A 23082-nucleotide genomic window follows, 5' to 3' on the forward strand; every position below is an offset into this window, starting at 1 on the left:
CAGAAGGGTTTTTAAAATTTTAGCCATTTTGACCTCTTTTGTCCTCGCCCCTTTGCCCCTAGGGGTCGTCCAGATCATTATGGATGTAATGTTAGCATGCTATATCAGGCTAATGATTCTGACCACGTTTGACCCATTTCCTATGAAAATTTTGCAAAAAAAATGCTCATAAATGTGTTTTTTTCTATATAAACTATAGTAAACTTGACCCCATCCTCAGAGATAACATGAGACCCCAGGGTCTTATTATTCACAATTTTTTAAATGACCATCTTTCATCTATATATTTGATTCTACCATTTCCAGAATTTACAAAGAAGATTTTTAAAGTTTTAGCCAATTTGACTCATTTTGCCTCCCCCTAAGGCCCCAGGGGTCAGTAATGGAGAATTTGTTAATAGTATTCAATGGCCATCTCTTATTCCCGATAATTCTGACAACATTTGACCCATTTCCTATTTCAACCGACCAAATAATACTCAAATAAGGGTTTTCCCTTTATAAACTATAGTAAACTTAACCCCTTCCCCAGGGGGTAACGTGAGACCCCAGGGTCATATAATTCACAATTTTTGTAAAGGACCTTAAGACCTTTTTTATCAATGAAGAGTATTTGATTCTACCGGATCGGTGAAGATTTTTGAAATTTTAGTCAATTTTACCCCTTTTGGCCCCTCCTACAATCCCTAGGGTGCGGACCATATTATTCAAAATTTTGGTTGGCCTTATGCCTTAGAAGGTTTTACAAAATTTCATTAGAATACTTTCAGCAGTTTTGGAGAAAAAGTCGAAAATGTAAATTGTTCACGGACAAACGACGCACGACGACGGACAAAAGGCGATAAGAATATGTCACTTGAGACTTCGTCTCAGGTGACCTAATAAAATCAATTAATATTATCTTTATTATTGATCGATATAATGATTAAAGCAAATACATCTATGATGGCAAATGGAAATGAAATATTATTCAAAGCAAATACTATATTGGTAATACCAAATAAAATATTGATAAAATGATACTACATTATATAATGTAATGTGATAATATTAATAATAACGAAATCACAAATTCTTATGGTGTATTTGAACAATAGGTGATGGCTATGGCGTCCCATATTGTTCTGACAGTGATAGTACATGTATATGTAGATTACACAGTGTATTTTTTATCGCAAACGTGCTTCAAAGTGTAAACATTTAGTGGTAGCGCAGAACAAATGCCATCCCATTAAACGTGAACATACTTTAATGATTTACTTACATACATGTATTTCATATTTTTACAATCAATGTCTTCCAATTTAATTAATTAATTAATCAAAGACTATGTATGGTTTGGACGTTTTTTGGCCCCAAAATTTATCAGAGTTTCAAAACTGTTTTTTAGTATCTAAATTATTGAATTTGACATATAAAGTACATCTCTGATACAACTATTATGACTGTTTTCTAATTTTGTAGCTGTAGTTGCCATGGTAACCATCAAAAATATGCATAAATTATGAAAATGTAGAAATTTTGACTAAGTTGATTGCTAAGTTTTTGTCTAAGAACGATAGAGCGCATCCTTGTCATGAACAAACTTAATATTTACTGAGAATATATATGCACTTTCAATACATCTTTAGGAGAAATGTAAAGTTTGTTTAAAGATGCTCCACCGCTGAAAAATGGTATTTTTTCACTATCAAAAACAGAAGGAGACGATTTAGTATTTTTCTTCAGTTACAAAAGTTACTTACTTTACACCAGTACCATCGTTAAAAAATTTTGAGCTTCTAATTTTGATTCAAGTTAAAAATATGAAAATTAATTAATTGCATCCCGAAAAAATTCCGTGGCACTATATGCTATATGGAATGAAGTACTAATTGTGCATGCACCAAAGGCGAAATAATTTTTTTTATATTATTTTTTGTTTTGATTAGGCATATATATATACAATTAAACACCAATTATTGTTCAAATGAAGAATATCATTTATGCTCTGTCGGCGGTGGAGCATCTTTTAGAATGCGTTCTATGATTTTTAAAACAAAAACTTAGCAAAAAGTGGTCTAAATTGTCAAAATATCCACATTTTCATAATTTATGCATATTTTTATTATTTTGGATGGCTACCAAAATACTAAATAATAGTTTTAAAAATTTGACGAATTGGGGACTAAAAACAGCCCAAATCATACATAGTCCTTTCATAATTTATACTTTTCATAAAAAATGCGATATCTACAAAATTTCAATTGTTCTGAAATTAGAATGATCTTTAAGCGTTCCAGCCAAATGATGTTGTTTTCCTACCTTGGAAGAAAATAAACTTTTTGTGTTGATAAATAAAAATGGCAAAATAATGATAACAGAACATATCTTCACTAATATCGAAAGACATATTCTTGAAAACATTTATATACTATACTGTAAAAGGTATTATCACTAATCATAAACGTCTAGGTACATGCACTGTTCTTGATACAAGCGGTCCTGACATAATTAGGATCTTCATATAATCAATAAACGGAATATATAGTACACATGTTTATATTGTATTTACAATAATAATTTACGAATGACATAGCATAACATATTCTAAATAAATATATAAACAAAATCAACCTCTGCCACAAAACCGTAACACATTTCTGCCTTTCTGCCAATTTGTTCCATATCGAATGAAATATTGTATACAGGTTATGGATCAAATGCTGATCAATTGATTCTTTTCAAACTGAAGATAAAATCGAAATCGTATATACGTACATAATATGTATTTTTTATTTATATATTTGATAAAACAAATTAAATGTACATGTACATATATTTGTAATTTCTCTTTCAGAGGCTTATATATGGAATCACCCTGGCGTCGGCGTGGTTAAGGCTTTGGTGCAAGAGTTTAAGAATGTAGTCTCGTGGTAAGGGAGATAGATCATGATTTTTTCATACAGACGCTTGAGTTATGACAGTGCCCCAAGCTCTTCAAGCATTTGAATGACCGCGATTTGATTAATACCCCCTTTTCTGAAGTTTGAATTTATGAATAAATTATTTTATTAGTTTGAAAAATAACAACACAAATAATCCTATCAATCTTAAATTGCTATTTTCTGGTAAATATATATTAATTAAACATTGTTAATGATTTTAAAACTAAAAGTAAGGACATCTAGGCTATATTGTAACAGAAAATTCTGCAGTGATTGTATAAAAAGTATACATATTAGGGGAGATAACTCTATTGTGAATCCCGTCTTTTTCAATGAAAAATGAAGGTATTTTGGTGCTAAAAATGCTCTATCTTGACAAATTGTGGTTCAATTTTCTTGAAAATTGACTGATTAAAAGCAACTTTGTCACTTTTTAGTCTGTTATTTTTCTATGAAAATTGAACTTCACAATTTTGATTTATATTCATTTTGGTGAGAATATTTTAGGTAATTTACTTGCGTCTTTTTTACCTAATTTCCTCCAAAAATGATCACTAGAAATTAATTATGACGAGAAGTAAAGCATTTTCTTCAAAAAAGGATTGATATATATCACATCAATTAAACAATATATATATCGTAGAATATTTTGTTAATTATTTTCATTTACAGGGCAGATTTAGTACAGACTAATGCTGTTTTATCATGTGCAGAATCTACTCAAAAATGGCAAATTTGAATATTTATTTAGAAAAAATGGATGGTTCAATTTCTTCGAAACTTTGACAGAAGATGCATAACAACATATTTACTTCATAAATCAAATATGAAAAATATTGAACGACAGGAAAATTTTGGGGAATGTGAGACTACCACCTTAACATACTGTTATCTCTCGCATTGATTTTACCTTACTATTGAATTATAAGTGTTGTAATGGGCGTAAACAATAATTTAAGGAAAACGATGCTTGTAATGAGAATTTCAAGAGGCCCAATCAATGTGCAAACATTTATTAGCACGATTATGATTATTAAGTCTTCAAATTCTGCCAGAAATGAGTTTTGCTGTTCTGAAACAGCACTTTTTCGCAAAGAGTATACCATTTAAATGATACCAAATCCTATTTCCCAACAGCCCCTTCCTATCGACAGTATAACACGTCGTGTTGAAATTGTGTCGTGGTTGCCAGTGAACCAAAAATTAGAAAAAATATACAACATAGTCTGTTTGATATGTTATTGTCAGATTGGCTCCATCGACTAGCGACGAATATTTCAGTCCACGGAATGATATGAAAGCTACAAACCAGGTATGAAAGTACTCATGAATATTTCATGTAACACAGAAATACCAATTATGTGACGTGCCTGCCTCGAACGTCCAACACATACAAATCCAAATACATAGTATTGTATTAGCTAAAACATTAGCTGGTATTGAGTAAACAAATGGCTTCACTGCAGCTTTTATATGGGATAAAAATATATAAACATGTATATCTTAGCCAGTCGTGCTCACACGGCATTTCACCGATTAAGGCTACCTACCATAATTGCCTTTAGGTTGTGATGACAACGACATTAATACATATTACCATCTTTTTACAAGATCTCAAAAAACTAAAACTCATAGATCTTTTTCGTTTAAGCTAATCAGAGTTTTCTCGAGTATTTATGACAAAGAAAATGGATAGGAATAGAGAAAATATTTTGATTCGAAATAGATGTGTCCGTATTCGTTTTTCCATAGATTTCTACCCGTCAAAGAAATCACGAAAGTTTCTCGATAGCATTGCTGACTCGCATGACATCTTCAAGATTTCTAAGCCCGAGTGTCTTCTCCAGGGTTTGGTAAAAGTACTCGGGTGCCTGCAAAATGAAAACCAAAAAACAATATCTGCATCAAGTACATGTATATCAAACTACTTCTTTAAGGTAGAACATACATTTATTCGAGACGTTGGAAAGTGTTTCCATTTGGAATATGACTCAGTAGCAAGTGTTCAAAATCATTTCCGCTACTATCAAAATCACAAACGTAATTTGAAACTGGAGAAGAAAGTTGAATTTTTTCTCGCCTCAGTACGCTTGTGGTGGTATACTTTTAATTGCAACTCTATATACATGATATGCAAGCGCTCCTGTACTCACGGTGTTCAATTACTTCTACCGAGGCCGCCATATTAATGTTTCTGTAGCCGGCGAAACAATAACACTGGTTGGTTCGAAAATTAACCAATCAGTTCGATCATATCATCGGCCATAGAAAGGTTCTGGTATATGTAAATGAGCTCTTTGGTGTTTGAATTTATTTTCTTCTATATACGGGACATAACATTTTCAATGTAGATTTTGGGTGAACACGCAAGTATGATCATGGGTACTGTGTACCACCACAAGCGTTGATTTTGTGATATCGCCTCTGTGGGCCTACCCGAAAACAGTTTTACGTCTATCACATTCAAGTCAAATTCAGAAGTTGAACTTGAAAAATTGAATAGGGTTAACTTGAATTAATATTTTCATTCCAAAATTGTGAAATTTAAAAGCTATATAACTATGTATGAATTATATCAACTCAGCAACTACAATGTTTTCCCTAACCACATACCTTGACCGATATCTTGGCAAGAAATTGTAGCTGTTCACGGGTGATAGTTCTCATGCATTCATACCTGATATAAGATAAGAAAATATCTTATGATTAATAATCATTTTTCTTCGTTTTCATATGAAATATGACTTTCTGATTGGCCGATTGTTTTCATACCTCTATGGGGAAAAACGTGAACAACGAAAAAACCGACGTTATCGTGATGTCACAATAGCAACTTTTCGTATTGATTTAAAAAAAATCTAAATAATTTAATGGAATCGTAAATTAGATTATACAGGTTAATTTTTAGTCCACCATCATCGGATGATGGGCTATTCAAATCGCATTTCGTCCGTCCTTCCCTCCGTCCGTTAACAATTCTTGTTACCGCTATTTCCCAGAAAGTACTGAAGGAATCTTTTTTCAAATTTGATATTTACGTTCCCCTGGGAGCCTAGTTGTGCATATTGCATTTTGGGTCCGATCGGTCAACAAGATGGCCGCCAGGCAGCCATATTGCAATTTTATAGTTAAAGTTTGTTACCTCTATTTCTCAGAAAGCACCGAATAGATCTTTCTCAAATTTTATATGTAGATTTTCCTTGGACCCTAGTTCTGCATATCGCATTTTTAGACTGATCAGTCAACAGGATGGCCGACCGGCCGCCGTCATGGATTTTGATAGTTAAAGTTTGTTACCCCTATTTCTCAGAAAATCATGAAAGGACCTTTCTCAAATTTCATATGTAGTATGTTTGAAAAAGTTTGAAAAGCTGGGTAAAGATCCATCTTACAGACAAAGATCATTCTTTGGTTGGCGCAAAGATCCCTCTGGGATATTTTGTTTACATAACCCAAAGATTTATTACAAGCAAATATATGTAACTATTTTTTTTACTTCGTCGGGTTATGAAACAAAATGTTTGCAGATCTTTGTGAGAAAATCCGCAGAAGTTTGCAACACACAATTATTACCCATATCTTAATCTAATATATTTACTTAATCAACAGTGATAGTCATGTTATGTATAGGAGAAACACTGAAAACCGTGGAATAGTCAAAAAATGAATTGTTCGAGGCCCGTGAGGGCCGAGAACTACATGTATTCATTATCTTGACTATTCCACAGTTTGAGGTGTTTCTCAGACTTAAAAATACTGAATGTCACTGGTACTCTCCACTATTACACTGAGTATTGTTTAACTATTCCACAGCTCCAGGTAAACCCTTACTACCTATTTAAACCTTGAGACCTATTCATGATTCAGTTATTTACCTCACTCGGAGAACAAGAATCATGATTTGCATGATTTTTTTTAAGGATTAAAGTCTCTTTCTGGTGGTTCTATCGAAGGATAAAGTCGAGTAGGGTATCGATATTTGGAATGGACCGCGAAGCGGTCCATGAAACAAATATCGATACACTTCTCAACTTTATCCTTCAATAGAACCACCAGAAAGAGACTTTAATCCTTATATTTACAGTCTTAATTATTATTTTCATAGCTCAAAATTTACCCTTAATAGTGTTTGTGGCATTTATAAGACTAAAATTGAATTATATCGTTTGGTTCCGACGGCATTTGGAACAGCCACTCGAAGTGGCGGAAATTCCCGCCAATTTATCAATGGACATACAAATAAAATGAGTTCCGTCTGATGAAGCATATATCGTTTGGTTCCGACGGCATTTGGAACAGCCACTCGAAGTGGCGGAAATTCCCGCCAATTTATCAATTAACATACAAATAAAATGAGTTCCGTCTGATGAAGCATATATCTGGGGTTTTCCCGGTATTGATCTATAAATCGTTTTATTTACCTGTTGTTAAAAACACCATGATGCAAAGCAGTTTGGTTTTAATCTTTTGCTTCGTATGATTACACACGCTTACACAATTCATAACGTGGCAGGATATTTAACGTAGTTGTGACGCGGCGTCCGATTCAAACCGGCTGTGTCAAGGAGGTGTGACAAACAGAGAGTTTCTTCAATTTTGTGATCACTTGAGTTCTACTTAATCAGTTCACGTTTGAAATTTCTTGAATACACGGATGTTTACATAGTTCCATGTCATTATTTCCGGATTTTGGAGATTTTCAAATGTATCGGACGTCGTTTCGAGGAACATGTACAAACACAGGTAGGCCCACTACTGTAAACGTTTACCGCTCTCAAAATGTTAGCTTATATTTATATTGTTGTTTCAAACACTTCAATAAATATTAGAGATATCTATTAGAAGTATTGTAAAGCTACAATTGTAGGATTCCGTTTCAGTGATATTTCGAAACACCCAAACGTACATTGTGTATGTAAGGCCTACTCTCGCCGATTCACAGTAGATAACGTACAGGACTTGTCTGTCCCCCAAGATGAACAAAAATACATTGTCGTAGTAGGTCATTTTGGTTAAACTTATCCAACTCAAAGACTGATGTTGTCCTGACATATTTTATCCATTCGCGTAAAACCAAAGATGTTAAAAATACAAATAGGATGTAGATCACAGACTCACCGACACACAACATGTAAACATTGCGACGTCGTCGGAATGTGCAAAACTGTACATTGCACAACATTGTTGATTTATCATACGCACGGAAGCATTGCTCAAAGAGGTACGGTAGTAACATAAACAATGTAACTTTTCTACATTTGTATTTACACACGTACATGTATGTGTTCAAACCTATTTGGATACATGTACATGTTCATCGAACGTACGTTCGGTACTGAAAACACCAAAAGTTTCTGATTTGGACCATCATAAATTCATCCGCGCGGCTCCAAATTGCGCGTGACATACTCAATCTATCGAGAAATAAAGTTGAGTAGCCTTTGGTTGAAATCAACGGGGTTTATACTATCAATTCACCACTGACTGTAAATATTTGTCAATGCACGGGTTCTATAATAGAACTCACACTGAAACATTTACTCAGTTTAGTTTTCACTGTTCAACATGGAGGGCCATAAATATGTAGCTCTGTATATGCAGTAGTGATGATTTTTGGATATAAATTTAAAGTGATTTGGGTAAAAATCTTTTCCCGTGCAGCACAGGCCTTAGAGCGAAGTTTAGAAGAAAAAACAACAACAAAATATTCCCCAATGTCTTGGATATATACATAAAATAGTATAATCATCTTCCAAAAGAGTGTGTTTTTTGAAAGTATTCCTTGGGAATGATTATCTTCTTGATGTTGGGATGTATATTTGTTTGATTGATGCAATTCCTATGGAATATGAAGTGATTTGGATACACAAAATATGGGAAAAGAGAATGTCAAGCATCTGTAATTTCATTTTGGCAGCAAATTCAGCATTTGTCTCATGGGATTTAATCTTCTCTCTTCTGGATTTGTTTAAGTGAATTCTTTTCTGGCTTATGGATACAGTGGCTGTGAAAGAACTGATGAAATTTATTTTGGAATGAAGTGATGAAAATTGTATACATATATATATATATATATGTGTGTATATCGGTATTATGAAAATAAGTTTACAAATACATCACAACAACGTTGACAAGTACATGGGTTTCTTTAATCCATTTCTCGGAGAATTTAATGACTAAAGATGTATTTCTGATTACATGCTAAGCTATGTTCACCTGAGTCACTACATTCACCTTCAACTGTGGAATAGTTATCTTTTCCCGTGGAATAGTTCACAAACTATTCCACAGCAAAAGGTAACTATTCCACAGTAGTAGGTGATAATAGTAGACTTTGCGCCAACTATACCTCAAGCTATAACAAAAGATGACATCACAGCCATGTTTTAAGACAGGAGCATATATATACATGTAGTGAGCACGGATGTCGACGAAATATATTATGTATCAACTTCCACAGTGTACTTTGATATATGTATCTGTGATTTCGTTTCTAAATTAAATAAAAAGCTTGAAAATTTTGTCAATATCAAGGACTTATCGGTTTACGTTTTAATTTTCCAGCATATACTAAAATAAACTCAAAACCTCAAAACATCCTCCGTCATAAATTTTCCTAATTCCATTTTCCGTAGTCCAAAATGTTATGTCCATATTAATGTCAAAATTAATCGAGCAATATCAGTAATATTATCAAATCCAAACTATATTATCCATACATGAAAATGTGTATTATTACTTTCAAATGATACAGGGCACGCATCGAAACAATCTTAATATTTAAAACTATTAGTACATGGAAGTGTGGCCATCCTTTCTCTGTCTACCTGGGTCACAATCGTAAAATATCCGTTGGTAAACCAAATTTATTCACGAGTTTTAAATACCAACCTTTTCAGTTCATTGTCTTTCAACCATTTATCCCTATCAGTTGGTGTCCAACAGTCCAATGGAGAGGCATTCTTTATGATGAAAATAGGAAATGCATAGTTATATTTAAGGCCGCTTAAATATTAGCTTTTAATCTGGCTTTAAAGTTGTATGGTCTATCACTTTCGCTCTTTTTGTCGTAATGAAAACTGTTTAAGTGTTATACATATTTTTCGCCGTCTGTCTAAAAGTTTAAAACTTTCTAATTTTACCACTTTTTATAAAGTTACAGCACTGGAAGTATTTTTAATTATAAATGTAAAAAATCTTTTTAACGTGTACACGTGAAAAATAGGCTCTAAAGATGCCGAATCATTCCGAACTCTTCCGAACGTCGTCGCGACAATCTCGAAGTAACACGAGAGTTGTAAAACCAAGAGAAAATGTCAACAATTTTTTCATAAACAAAACATGTGGTCGACCTCAGCAAACTGGATTTACAAAGAAATTAATTCTCGCTCATTACAATATTTGATACACACAATATTGAATTACGTCAATGCGTGAATTGGATGGTTCAAATACTCGCTCTGTGGACATATACCAGCACGATTTGCTCATATTAACCAGAAGGAAAACGTAAACACCTTGATCACCACGTGCAGGGCGAGTGGACGTCAGTCACGTGATACGATTCGGAATTCCGACAAAACCCGAAGGTACTGAACATGGCGGTGATTGAAGGCGTTTTATTCAAAACCAGGAATATATGATTCCTAGATTTCGGCTCTCTTACAGGCTGCCATATGGTTTTGGGGAGCTTAATCATTAAGTTATATGTCCATGTTTAAATATCAAATATTAAAGCGACATATCGTTACAATGAAAATTACCAGAAATACAACTTTAACATTTTGTAATCAATAACTAAATTTAGAGCTTCTGCCGTGACCTTTCAGTTATACATTGTAGTTATAGTCAAATTTAGAAATGGTTACTTAACCACTGTTCATTATATAATGTACTGTAATGAAATTCCAATGGCTTGAATATTTAGCGTTACTTGTATTAAAATATTCATTTTGACCCCGACTTTCAATGTTCATATATATATTATGCTAACATACATGTACCTCTACACTATATAAAAATTACAAATTTAGATTTACTATCTCCCAACTTTTTTCCAAAACCCGCACTAGTCTTGAAAACTACGTAACACATCCCTAGAAGCTAGCCCACACCCGCACTCGGGTATTTCTATTTCTATCATCTTTGAAGTGGGCAGGGCTTGTTTACGATCTCCGTTGTGTAACAAGACGTTAGTATCGGTCGGCAACTGTTACCGAACACGTCGTCATGTTAATCTGTGCGAGGTTTGTGGAAAATATAGACACAGTTGTAATTTACGCCACATATAAGTGGTTAACTTCTCGGAAAATCAACAATATATAATTCCAGATTTATGGCTAGTGGTAGGCTATAATATAAAGCTTATGAAACAAATTCATATTTTAAGGAAAATCAAAGCTTCTGTAATTATGGGGTTTTTGGATATAGCAAGTTTCTGGTTTCTCTCGAGCTTGTCCATGTCCCTCAGATTTGTCTCGGAAAATAGAAAAGTCTTGAGAAACCAGAAATTTTGCTACATCTCTCTGACCCATACTTTAACTATATAATAAGTATATCCGTTACTCTATCCAGATAGGACTTCATGTTTTCTCAGTTCCTGTCTTATATCCTTATCAAATCAATACAGTATTGACACAATTTAACTAGATTGGTAGCAACACAGGTTTGTCTTATTTTAAATATTTTCTTCATTTATATACAGTAGATGATCAACACATGGAGATAAAAAAAGAACTATATGCGAATCTACTCTAACCGACAATATGAAAAAGACTCAAATACATATCGAGTGGCGTGATTTACCGGCAGGTGATCACATATAGCTGAAATGACATCCTTCGTGCGTGCTTTAAATGCTGTTTGATCATTCAAATCAATGTTGTAGAATTTGTAATACAGCCTTTCTCCAAGAAGTATGTCCAACCAATTAGGCAAGTTGGTTTTCTCTTCCATCATTAGTGGAATGATGATCTTTTGCTTCAGTCGTGCGTACTCCGCCTCTGTTAAAATAGTTGAAATAAGTAATCACTACATACATATAAGAAACACCAAACGAATATCTCTTATTTTACGACTTCAAAGTACAAATAAGTGTTAATTACAATCTAATTAAAAATATTATAAAAACAATACAGATGGTAATTAACACCAATTGAATTAGCATTAGACTTGTAATTCCGCTCTACCACGATACTCTACGTTCCAATACAAGATCCTTGTAATTCGAGCGAAACGTAGAGTATCGTGGTGGAACGGAATTACAAGTCTAATGCTAATTAGATTGGTGTTAATTACCATCTGTATTGTTTCATATTTTTGTTTTCCTATCTCAGTTAGGAGGGAAACGTTGCTAGCGAATGGTATATATATATATATAACCTGCCTGTTCGACAATTTTGACTATTGCCATAATCCTTCGAAGCACATATGATAACAATCTTGGCGTCTAAGATGGCCTGAGACATCGAATCCAGGACGTTTCCTTTCATGTCCTCCACATCAATCCATACAGGAAATTTGTGTTCTTTTAAACTCTCATACACCTAAAAGTAATAATAGTAGCTTTATTTATTTATCTATTGTTTTATTTGGTTTTGTAATATGTTTTTTTTTGTAATTTTTAGAATATGCGGTTTATTGACGTATACTTCATTCCACATGCAACTTTTTCTTTTCAATAAACTTTCATTTGTTTAATTCATTAATTTAAATATATTTTATACACGATATAAACGTACATCAGCTTTCTGTAAACTTAAAATGACTCGTAAAGGATTGTAGATATATGTAACGACATTTTCAATGAATAAAACAAGCATGTAGTTGTGTTTACGTCTAAACAGTCCGTGGATCAAAAGTACTAAATAGTCATTTTTGCAATGTAGAGCCCTAAAACGTCACGAGTTTGTTATCACGTAGAAAATTTTTCTACACAAACGAAACGGTATTTTCCAAGAATTATAACATGATTCGAAGAAGTGTTTTTATTACCGAGGCCATCTACACTGAACTATAAATATTGCACTCTTGCAAGAGGATCAGCTGAATAAAAACGGAAACATCATTTTGTTTTTCTACATACATGTATTTTGAATAACGCAATAATATTAAGAAAAAAAAAACAACATTCAAAATGATCAGTGACTAATTGATACATAGGTCATATTTCACATCATAAAGTAACATATTCCTTGGTAAAAGATGCTATAATTTGACATTTTGAAAAATGTAAAACTGTAACAGTTTCAGTAATCGATTTTTTTCCTTGATGAGTTAAGCCTTCCAAAGAATGTTATCCAATTTACGAGAAACCAGTAATTTTGGACTTGACCTTTCTGATGATAATGCGCTTTGGCGTCATTATACATGTAATTACCTTGAGTGCCATAGGTTGATGTGTCCGGTTGTAGCTGACCATGATATGTCGTGGTGTAGGTTTAAGCGGTTGCCGTGGTGATTTCGGGACAGCAGTTGGGATACTCTTCTGATCGCTATTGCTGTCTCTTCGAACTTTCAACGAATGCATTCATTATAAAAACTTAAAAACATAAAGCATACTTTATTGTTTCATGGAAATGAATACGATACAAACTGGAAATATAATAACAAAACTAAACACATGCAAATTAAACTTTTTTCATGTATTTTATGAATGTTACAGTTACATTGCTTTTAAGTTATTTACGGTTAGTAAATGTATATATTAAGTGTCAAGTTAATTAAGTTGTTTGTTTACAAGTTTTATTTCAAAAGCATTACTGCAGCTGATTCTGACGACTGTGAAGAGATTACTGGGTTAAGAAAGACATTAATTTACGGCTAATTTTAGCACGCTGCATAAAGATAGCGTACGCTGATCGCAGGGTCATTCTCACACGGACAATGATGAAGGAACAAGGTCTGTACATTAATGTCTTTCATTTATAACCTGTGCCTGTTGTAATTAATCTATTGTGTGTAAAATTTCTTTAATATGCTTATAAATTGTTCACAATAGTATTACGCTATATATGTTCCTCCTTGAAATGTCGAAAATTGTGATTATTAGACACAGTTTTGTTAAACGTCTTGATCGCTCAATGGAAGGACCAAGTTCTTAGTTTCATAAAAATCCTAAGAAAATCAGTGTTTCTTTGATCGAAAAAAGTGGGGGGGGGGGGGGTTAAGTTTTCATACATTTATGCACGCGATGTGCCAGACATGCTACGGGAATTCAATCCTAATTTGGTTTTGTTACATATCGGTGTTAATAATTTAGACTGCCCACTCTTTACAGAGGTCAGGGATTTACTGGCTGGTAATTTAATATCACTTGTTGAGTAGCTCATATCAGGATTATCCGTGCCAAAAGTTGGATTAATGCAATCAAATGTTATCGCTTGAAACTTGGTTCGGTTTGAACCCAGGACGTTTAAATTTGTATCAGTCATATGAACAGGGATATTCCAAGCCTCATAAAAGATTTAGGCTGCCAACACTCGACAAGTCTGGTGTTAACTACCCAATAACCTTCAAAATTCCATTAATATAACTCTAAGGTAAAGGCAATCTACGAAAGGTCTTATCATGCTCTCGGCAATTGTATGACTTCATGAAGGCAATATCTTGAACTCACAACAACATTGCCATGTCCACAGAACGATGGCAACAACTTGCTGACACATTAATGTTAGATACATAGTGTGGTGCACAGAACAAGTGGGAAAAAATCATTTGACCCATCGGGGTGAGGCAAGAGTTACAAACCCTCGGGATAAGATTCTTAAGCTTTTAAACACTTGACGAGTCTCGTTTAACACAAACCTGCAATGGTGGGAGTACTGGTCCTTCGTCCGTTGTCCTCAGAGTCAGAATCGACCAAATCGTTTCCTTCAGAGTTTTCTTCAGAGCCGGAATCAACCAAATCGTTGACCACAAAGTATGTGAACGACGCAACCTCTGCGAGAGCTGGATTTTCTGACCGTCTAAGCTTTTTCAATTTCTTCAATAAATCTTTTCTGTTCTGGAATATAAGGAAACGTTAAGATTCGCACGAATGGAAGTCTCCGAGATAACAGAGATAATCAAAGCCATCAATTGGCACCTCTTCTTATTATAAAGATAACATAATGTACATGTAATTTATATGGCACTCTGAAAATAGGTTGAAAAGATTGTTAGTATAAGTTCCATCTTGATTAAAAATTATATTCAGTCACACAGAATCACATTGATTGGTAAATATTGCAATCATTCTTACAACACGAGATATATCTCATAACATACCATACCAATTAACTAGATACCAGAACAGTTCTTACATACCAATTATTATACCTTTGTTGAGGTACATATAATGTTATACCGCACTGGTAAAGTAAAAAATGACAGAGGGCATTCTACCAGGGTGAATCTCACTTTAAAGAAAAACCATTGGCCATAGGACGCCACCCTCAACCGCCAACCTAAGAACTCAACGTTTGCGCAATGCAGTTCACAGGGACATATTGGCGATATACTTTATATCCAACTCCACATGATAATGGGTTTCCAATTAGAATAGTGGAAAACCGAGCTTATCAAAGGAATATTAACTCGATGTTTCTAAAAATGAAAAAACAAAGTTTAATTGTATCGAACTCCATGTGACCATGTAAAAGCCAAAAATTAAAGTACAGCTATAAAAGTATAAAGTAGTTAAGTATATATATCTAAACAGTATAAAATTATAGGGGGATCAAAAAAGAGGAAAGTCTTTATTTCTGACCTCTAAGTTAAACAAGCACAGCACGCTGACCGTTTATTTGCAGCAAACTGGCCTAGTATACGGTCGATACACACAGCTTCCTTTATACATTTACCTTGATATGAACTCTATTCTTTTCGTCAAATCCAAGTTCCCAAATGATTTTTACCGCGGCTGTGGTTTCTTGTGTCTCTGTCTTTGCCATAACAGTTTTTATTATTGGCGATTGAAAAGCTAAAAGCTCGTCGACGAAACATTCTTGTACTAGCAGATTGTCTGATTTAGATGTCTCCCGAATCAATCCTAACATCGTGTTCAACCTTTCTATTCTCAAGTTAGCTAGAGGTTGGTGCCCCAGCATAACCGCTCCGCTTAAAACTGCCATCCCTGCATCTTTTGACGTAATCACACGGAGGTTCGAAAAGTTCAGTTTCAATTTTTCCTGAAGGACAAGTGACTCAGAAAACCCTCCAACTACCAGTATGGTTTTTACCTCTGTAGCAGAAGGCTTCTTCAACATATTTTCTAAATGGCTCACAATATGTTCTACCGGCTCCTTGAACAGCGCTACGGCTCTGTCTCCATTTACTTTAAGGTATCTGTTATGGACGAAGTCCAAATTGTCCATGAAGTAGTGATCTGAGTTGATCATCTCGTCTATTTTCGTATCATTTGCATTCTCGCATGCCTCTTCCAGCGCAGCAGGGATCCAAAAGGAAATGATGTCACCAGGAGTATTGGGCCTGACTGCTCGTTTCTTTGCCTCAAAATAGCGGAAAAGCTCGGACATATCACTCTTACTTTCTCGGAATCGATAGAAAGCAACGTTTCCAACGATTTCTAATAAAAGATCTTGGTAAGCACGATCCACTTTGGTACCACCCCAGTCTCCAACACTTGTCTTCTCAATTACATCCATTGATCCATCTTTCTGAATCTCATGCAGTGTAATATCTACTGTCTCGCCTAAAATGCAAACACGGACAACGTAACTAAAACCTGATATATTGGTAGTCTTTTCAATGTGTTTAAAGCTTTCAGTTCGGGGCCTTTCTGTGGCCCTTCAGTAATAAACAGAAGAGGGTGCTGAGATTCAGCTATGGTCGTATGCTATTCAAAATATCGGAATTGGTCTAGACGCTAAATTAGGTCAATAGACAAAGTGTAATGAATAATAATTAACACACACCGATTAGGCATCGCCGTATATTTGTTTACAACATGTGTGAGTCCGGGTTTCCTGTTTATAGTCTCGGTATATAACACGCTTGGCTAGTCAAGTTTACGCTAGCGAGTAAAGCGTTTGTGAGACCCGGATTGACAAAATCCGAGGGTATAAAAGCCCGCGCTCGCAGACGAATGTCAGTCCGATATCAACACTCAAGCTGAGAAGATCGGAGAATATCAGGTATAGGCTATAACAGTATTCCCCTTGATAGAGTGTTTGGCAGCGGCTCGTGACCTGTGATAGGTCAATGACTACGTATACACAGTATAGTCGGGAGTAGTAACCACAGCGTGGTTAACGACTACATAGGTAGTCAGCGACTACAAGGTAGTCGGCGACAACGTAGTTGTCGGGAGTCACAGGACAGAGTTAACCACGCTGTGGTTACTACTCCCGACTATACTGTGTATACGTAGTCATTGACCTATCACAGGTCACGAGCCGCTGCCAAACACTCTATCAAGGGGAATACTGTTATAGCCTATACCTGATATTCTCCGATCTTCTCAGCTTGAGTGTTGATATCAGACTGACATTCGTCTGGTTTGTTTAGTTTTACGTCCTATTAACAGCCAGGGTCATGTAAGGACGTGCCAGGTTTGTTGGTGGAGGAAAGCCGGAGTACCCGGAGAAAAACCACCGGCTAGCGGTCAGTACCTGGCAACTGCCCCACATGGGATTCGAACCCGCATCCCAGAGGTGGAGGGCTTGTGGTAATATGTCGGGACATCTTAACCACTCGGCCACCGCGGCCCCCGGCATTCGTCTGCGAGCGCGGGCTTTTATACCCTCGGATTTTGTCAATCCGGGTCTCACAAACGCTTTACTCGCTAGCGTAAACTTGACTAGCCAAGCGTGTTATATACCGAGATAGGTAGTCAGCGACTAGGCCAGTAACCAGCGACTAGGCCAGTAACCACAGGGTGGTTAATTAACGACTACACGGTAGACAGTGACACGGTCAGTGACCACGGGGTGGTTGACGACTATAGGATAGTCAGTGAATATAGATTGTTTGTTATATACCCAATCATTAAGACCAGGTGTCGATGGTCAGACAGACCACAGTTTATATATATTTATATATAAAAGTATGTCCATTGTTAATCGCTCGGAATTTTATGTAATATTTTACGCTACCAAATAGTAGAAATATATGTATATATTTGCTTCTGTAGACTAGTCACTAACCAAGATCATTCACTATAAGTGACGAACCCATTTAGAAACGTCACAAAAGTATTAGGAAGGTTTAGATTGTAACTATCCAATTATGTTAAACTTTATATGTGTACGAGTACAAAACAACTGTATAAAGACCGTCGGAAATAGAAATAGTCTATCAATCAGATATTCATACCAAATGAACACCAAGAAGCTATTATAATATTTCTGCCTAAAACTCCAATGTTCCACTAGGTACACTATTAGGGCTTTTCACCTATAGGTTGTTTTTGTGTTTATTTATTATTCTTCTACAACCAAGTTGTATAACTTCTACAACCAAGTTGTATAACTTCTACAACCAAGTTGTATACAAAGAATCCCGGAAAGTAAGCCAATGAACTTGTCACCATTTTTATGGCATGAGTTGAAAATGTAACAGCAGCATTATTATCAAAAATCCGATATAACCGTTATGACCTATTTAACTTGCTATTGGGTCAATATCTCGTTAAAGGCCAATTACCTTTCCTTAGCAAAGATAAAGGTTTCTTAAAAAAAAACATAAATAACACAAGAATCAAGTGTCATTTCGCTTTTTGCCATCTGGCGCAGTGGTAGTCAACTACCGCGCGGTATTTAGGACGACGGTGGGAAACATAAGACGACCCGTGTTATGAAAGTTTTCATTTTATTTATTTTAAATTAATTGTTTAGAAGGTGATGATAAATGTAGTATTAACGGTAAGTTGATAACTTTTACGACTCTACAAAATTATCGATCTCGTTTTACATTCCCATTTAAAAATTATAAGCCGTTTCGGAAAGGTAGTGGGCCTTTAACGGCTATGGGTCAAAGCTCAAAAGTGCAATTTTTCAAAAGCAAATATCAAGTTCTGGAAGGCCTCGAGACCTGTTATTGACCATATAGCATGCTAAGATAGATGGCTACTAAGTTTGTTAATATGGGGCCAAATAACCTAAAATTTTGTTATGGATGGTCGATATACCTGTTATTGTGTATGAAGCATAACGAAATACATTACTTCCACATTTGTTAATAGTAATACCCATAGTCATCATTCAAGGTCCCACAGGGCCCAAAAACCTAAAATTCTCAAACAACTTATTTTGAAGTTCTGAAAGGCCTAGCTACCTAATATTAGGCATATAGAATGTTGATATAAAGACTGCCAAGTTTGTTAATATGTTAATATGAATTACCTTGTTGGTGAAACGCCCGTCAAATTGTCGAATGATGTGATTTGATTACTTCATCATAATCGGAATCATGACAGAATTTTACGTTACTATCCCTGAAGGTATATAGGGCGGCATTAATCGATAATCTCTTTTAATATACGTCAAAACATCGCAAGGGTGTACATCATTTTGTTTTTATTTAATGCATTAATATTGCATATAATGATATATACATGTTCCGGTATAGTTATGTTCAAGGAATAATTGTTATATACGACGAAAAGTTGTTCGGGATTTTTGTTCCATAAAATACGTGAAGGCCCAAGAGTGATTAGCAAGTTGTTGAGGATTGTATTTATAGTTACTGAAATGTTCTTTAATCTCATTAGACTTTCGCAGAAGGTCTCGGACCTCATCCAAGTTTCATGTTATGTATCTAACCTCGAGCTATCCAGATGTATTAGGTACAGATCGTGCCAAATAAGAACGTTTTTACTACCGATCACACCATACCTACCTCCTGCGTCCAACACCAAATACTTTGACCCCGAAGTGAAGGCTTTCAGACCATCGTTTCCTCTTTGATCAAGCGGAAGGTGCTTGCAGTAAATAAATGCAGCTTCTGATTCTAGAGATATTATTAGGTAATCTTTTCTTATACCAGCCTGGAAACAAACAGAACTGACAGTTATGACAAATATCATGTTATCCAAAACATTTCAACGCGCGATAACCTTAAAAGACAGTATCTATATTGTCAAATGTCCACTTTCAATACGTTTTGGTAAATACTATGAATACAATGAACATAAGTTTTCAGTTTTTAATCTATGGAGTATTACTAAGGACAACCCTACACCTACAATGTTCCTTATAACAACCGTGAATATGATGGATACTTAATTCTCTGTTATATTATGTCGCATTTGGTATTATAATATTTACATTCACTTGTCACTTCAACTACATAAACTAACCTAAACAAAGTTAAGTCTATGAAGGTATTACTGACACCCAAAACGTATCCATTATGATATCATCTATGTTGACATGGTAACGTCAATTGATCAAAATTGCTGTTCCATCTTGTGAACGATATTAAATCGTCGTTGATAAACGGTTTTCCTGGTTTAACTTAATGCTAATGCAGAGACCCTAAAAAAAGTATTAAACTATTATACTATTATGAATCTATGATCTAAATAGATGGCAGAGCTTCGCAGACAATCATCTCATACTACACGATGAGATGCGCTAGCCCGCATTATGAAGATATTCAGCCAAGCTCTGACATATATTGATGTCATAGAAAGATACTTTAATTAAGAAACAATTGTTATTTTTTGTTGTTCACTGGTGTATGAACATCATTTTTGACAAACATTTTAAATGACATTCATACACCAGTGAACAACAAAAAATAACAATCATTTCCTATATTTACATTCCGATAGGTTTGTCATAACGATACCTTTAATCGCAATGAGATATTTATTATTTATTTGACGCTATACTCATGGTTGGAACACCCATGTAACCAATTGAATAATAATGTAACAGCCGATCCAGATTTCGCGGGAAACTGTGTTAATTTCCGGAGCGCTCTACAATGACGTTGTCTTTATCCGCTGTCTATGTGATGTTTCAAACATTTGTATGTTCCAATTATATATTTATTAATGTTGAATCTTTAGGAATGACTTAATTTTCAAAATTTGAAATGAGGACATTAAAGGTGTATATTTTACCGAATGATCGAATCAGTTCCTTGATCTCATTCACCGTCAATGTATAAATACGTTTCAAAAGTAACGTTGACACAAAAATATTTCAATTCTCACTGAAGTTGGAGTCAATGAAACTACAATGAATTCCTGTTTCATTTGCTCATTAACTTGGGTATCTTTTCACACTGGTCTTCGTGCAAGAACATATTCTTGACCTACTTTTGCCAAAGAAGCCGTAGCTTCCTTCTAGGCATAAGCTTACAAAAGGCCCAGATCTAAACAGTGTAGTTTTAAAAAAAAGAGTGCAAATATTACAGATTTCTACAATTTAACTTTCAAGAACATTTTTATGAACTCTCATTTTTCAGTTTAAGCATTAGTTTTGTTCACGTCGTCAGCAAAGGAGGAGTGTGAAACATGTAACGTTAAGCTTAGGCCTACTTTTTTGTGGAGGGGAGGGGGTCGTAGGTCTATTTAAGGTTTAGTTATGATTTGATTGGGTCTATCGGAACAATTTCTGTCTTTTTATCGTTTTACTGGCCCATGTTTATCGTTAGAGTCGAGCAACATAACGGTACCGAAGAAGAATAAAAATGCGCCATGTCCCTGTGTGAAGTGTGTCGAAACTAAGAACGTCTCTGTAACAAGCAAGTGATGAAGGCGAAACGACGATAATAAAAACTATATGAAAATCAATGTATATCGCTTTATTTTCAATCAGTTGTTTAACTTGTATCAAGGCTAAAGGCTACATAAACCACTAGTACAATGCCGGTCCCACCATGTTACGGTGACTCTCCATTTTGAATCGAAGCGGGAGACAACCGTATCACACAGTCTCGACATTATCCTTCCGCAGCTTTAGTGGACGATTTTTGCAATAATTTCTAAATCTGTTTTAATGTTTTCATTGTTCATCTGGATAACACTGATACGATAATTGTTTCTAAATAGATGTATGACAAATTGTAATATTTTCACTTTTTATCTTAATTAGTGTTATTCTAATGACGGACTACTTTCTTATATCTCTCGTGGTAAAAAAAAGTCCAGAGACTCGCAAAACTTTTTAATTAATTGATATAAAAAAATTAAATCCGAACGAATTGAAATATAAGGATTGAATCTTGCTTTGGTCGATTTTATTGGGTGATTAATTGAACTGCGAATGTTCAATTTGTTTCAATTTGTTTTCAATCCTTATTTGAATGTCGAATTCGTTGGTAACGTTACATAGCAAACATACAACGGAAATGTAAATATTGCTTAATTAATTTCTCATTTGAAAGAAAGTTATTACCTCCACAGCTGCTTCCTGCATGAACTCTTTTGATGCATCTGAAAAGATTGCCGGAACAGTGATCACCCACAGAATGTCTGACGTCCCACATGCACCAGATTTGCTCATTGATTCAATCATATGATTTTTCAGATACCGTATGGCTGCTGTGAATACCGTGATTGCTGGCATCGACTGACCCTGGTCATCTCCGAGAGTGAACGAGTGGCTTACTACCTCCTGTGTAATCAAGGGTAGCATTTATTACAATTCTGAACAATTATTGATAACATTATAACGATATTTTATACAATACGCCATTACAATTATTCCGTGCATAAATGATATAAAGTGGTGAAACATACATATATTTGAGATGGAAATCTTCTTTAATATTAGATAAAGCTTGACAACTGTTGTTTCCTATTTACAGGTGTGAAATATCATTCTAAATACCTTCATTTCATAAAGTTTTGTTTTAAACCGCTTAAAGAAGCGCCATTCGTTTTGTTCTCCATCTAAAGTCAGGTCAGCATATTTATCTTCAGCTTCAAATCCAAAGGAATGGAAACTTCCGTCGGGTCTAAAGAGAATACAAGTCGATGTCTTTACGGACGTAAGACCCCCTCCGTGCATGGGCGCTATCCATGAATGTGTCGAAACCTTCGACGGATCATTTGAAAAATCCATTGCGGAAGAGAATGCGTATCCGGAATAGGTAGACCCAATGTCAATGGCTGCTGCCCAACTTAGTCCTGTGTAAGCCATGCTTAAACTAGTATTGAAGAAAGAAACTAATAAAAAAGACAGTCGATGGAAAATTGTTT

General features: G+C 35.0%; 1 protein-coding gene and 1 long non-coding RNA gene across 2 annotated transcripts; both read right to left on the reverse strand.

Moving 5' to 3' along the window:
• Positions 1-5540: 5540 nt before the first annotated feature.
• LOC138322445 (uncharacterized) lies at positions 5541-11921 on the reverse strand. The gene is made up of 3 exons (XR_011208396.1): positions 11733-11921; positions 9819-9889; positions 5541-5604 (listed from the first exon to the last, which is right to left on the reverse strand). It is a non-coding gene; the product is annotated as an uncharacterized lncRNA (long non-coding RNA).
• Positions 11922-11992: 71 nt separating this feature from the next.
• On the reverse strand, positions 11993-22717 carry LOC138322201 (heat shock 70 kDa protein 12A-like). Its single transcript, XM_069266251.1, has 8 exons — positions 22712-22717; positions 22277-22495; positions 19767-19914; positions 15770-16620; positions 14733-14931; positions 13306-13439; positions 12313-12472; positions 11993-12003 (listed from the first exon to the last, which is right to left on the reverse strand). The coding sequence occupies exons 1-8, from the start codon at positions 22715-22717 to the stop codon at positions 11993-11995; spliced, it is 1728 nt and encodes a 575-aa protein (XP_069122352.1).
• Between the last annotated feature and the right edge of the window lie 365 nt (positions 22718-23082).

The sequence above is a fragment of the Argopecten irradians genome, chromosome 4, assembly GCF_041381155.1.
Source record: "Argopecten irradians isolate NY chromosome 4, Ai_NY, whole genome shotgun sequence".
Classification (NCBI taxonomy): domain Eukaryota; kingdom Metazoa; phylum Mollusca; class Bivalvia; order Pectinida; family Pectinidae; genus Argopecten; species Argopecten irradians.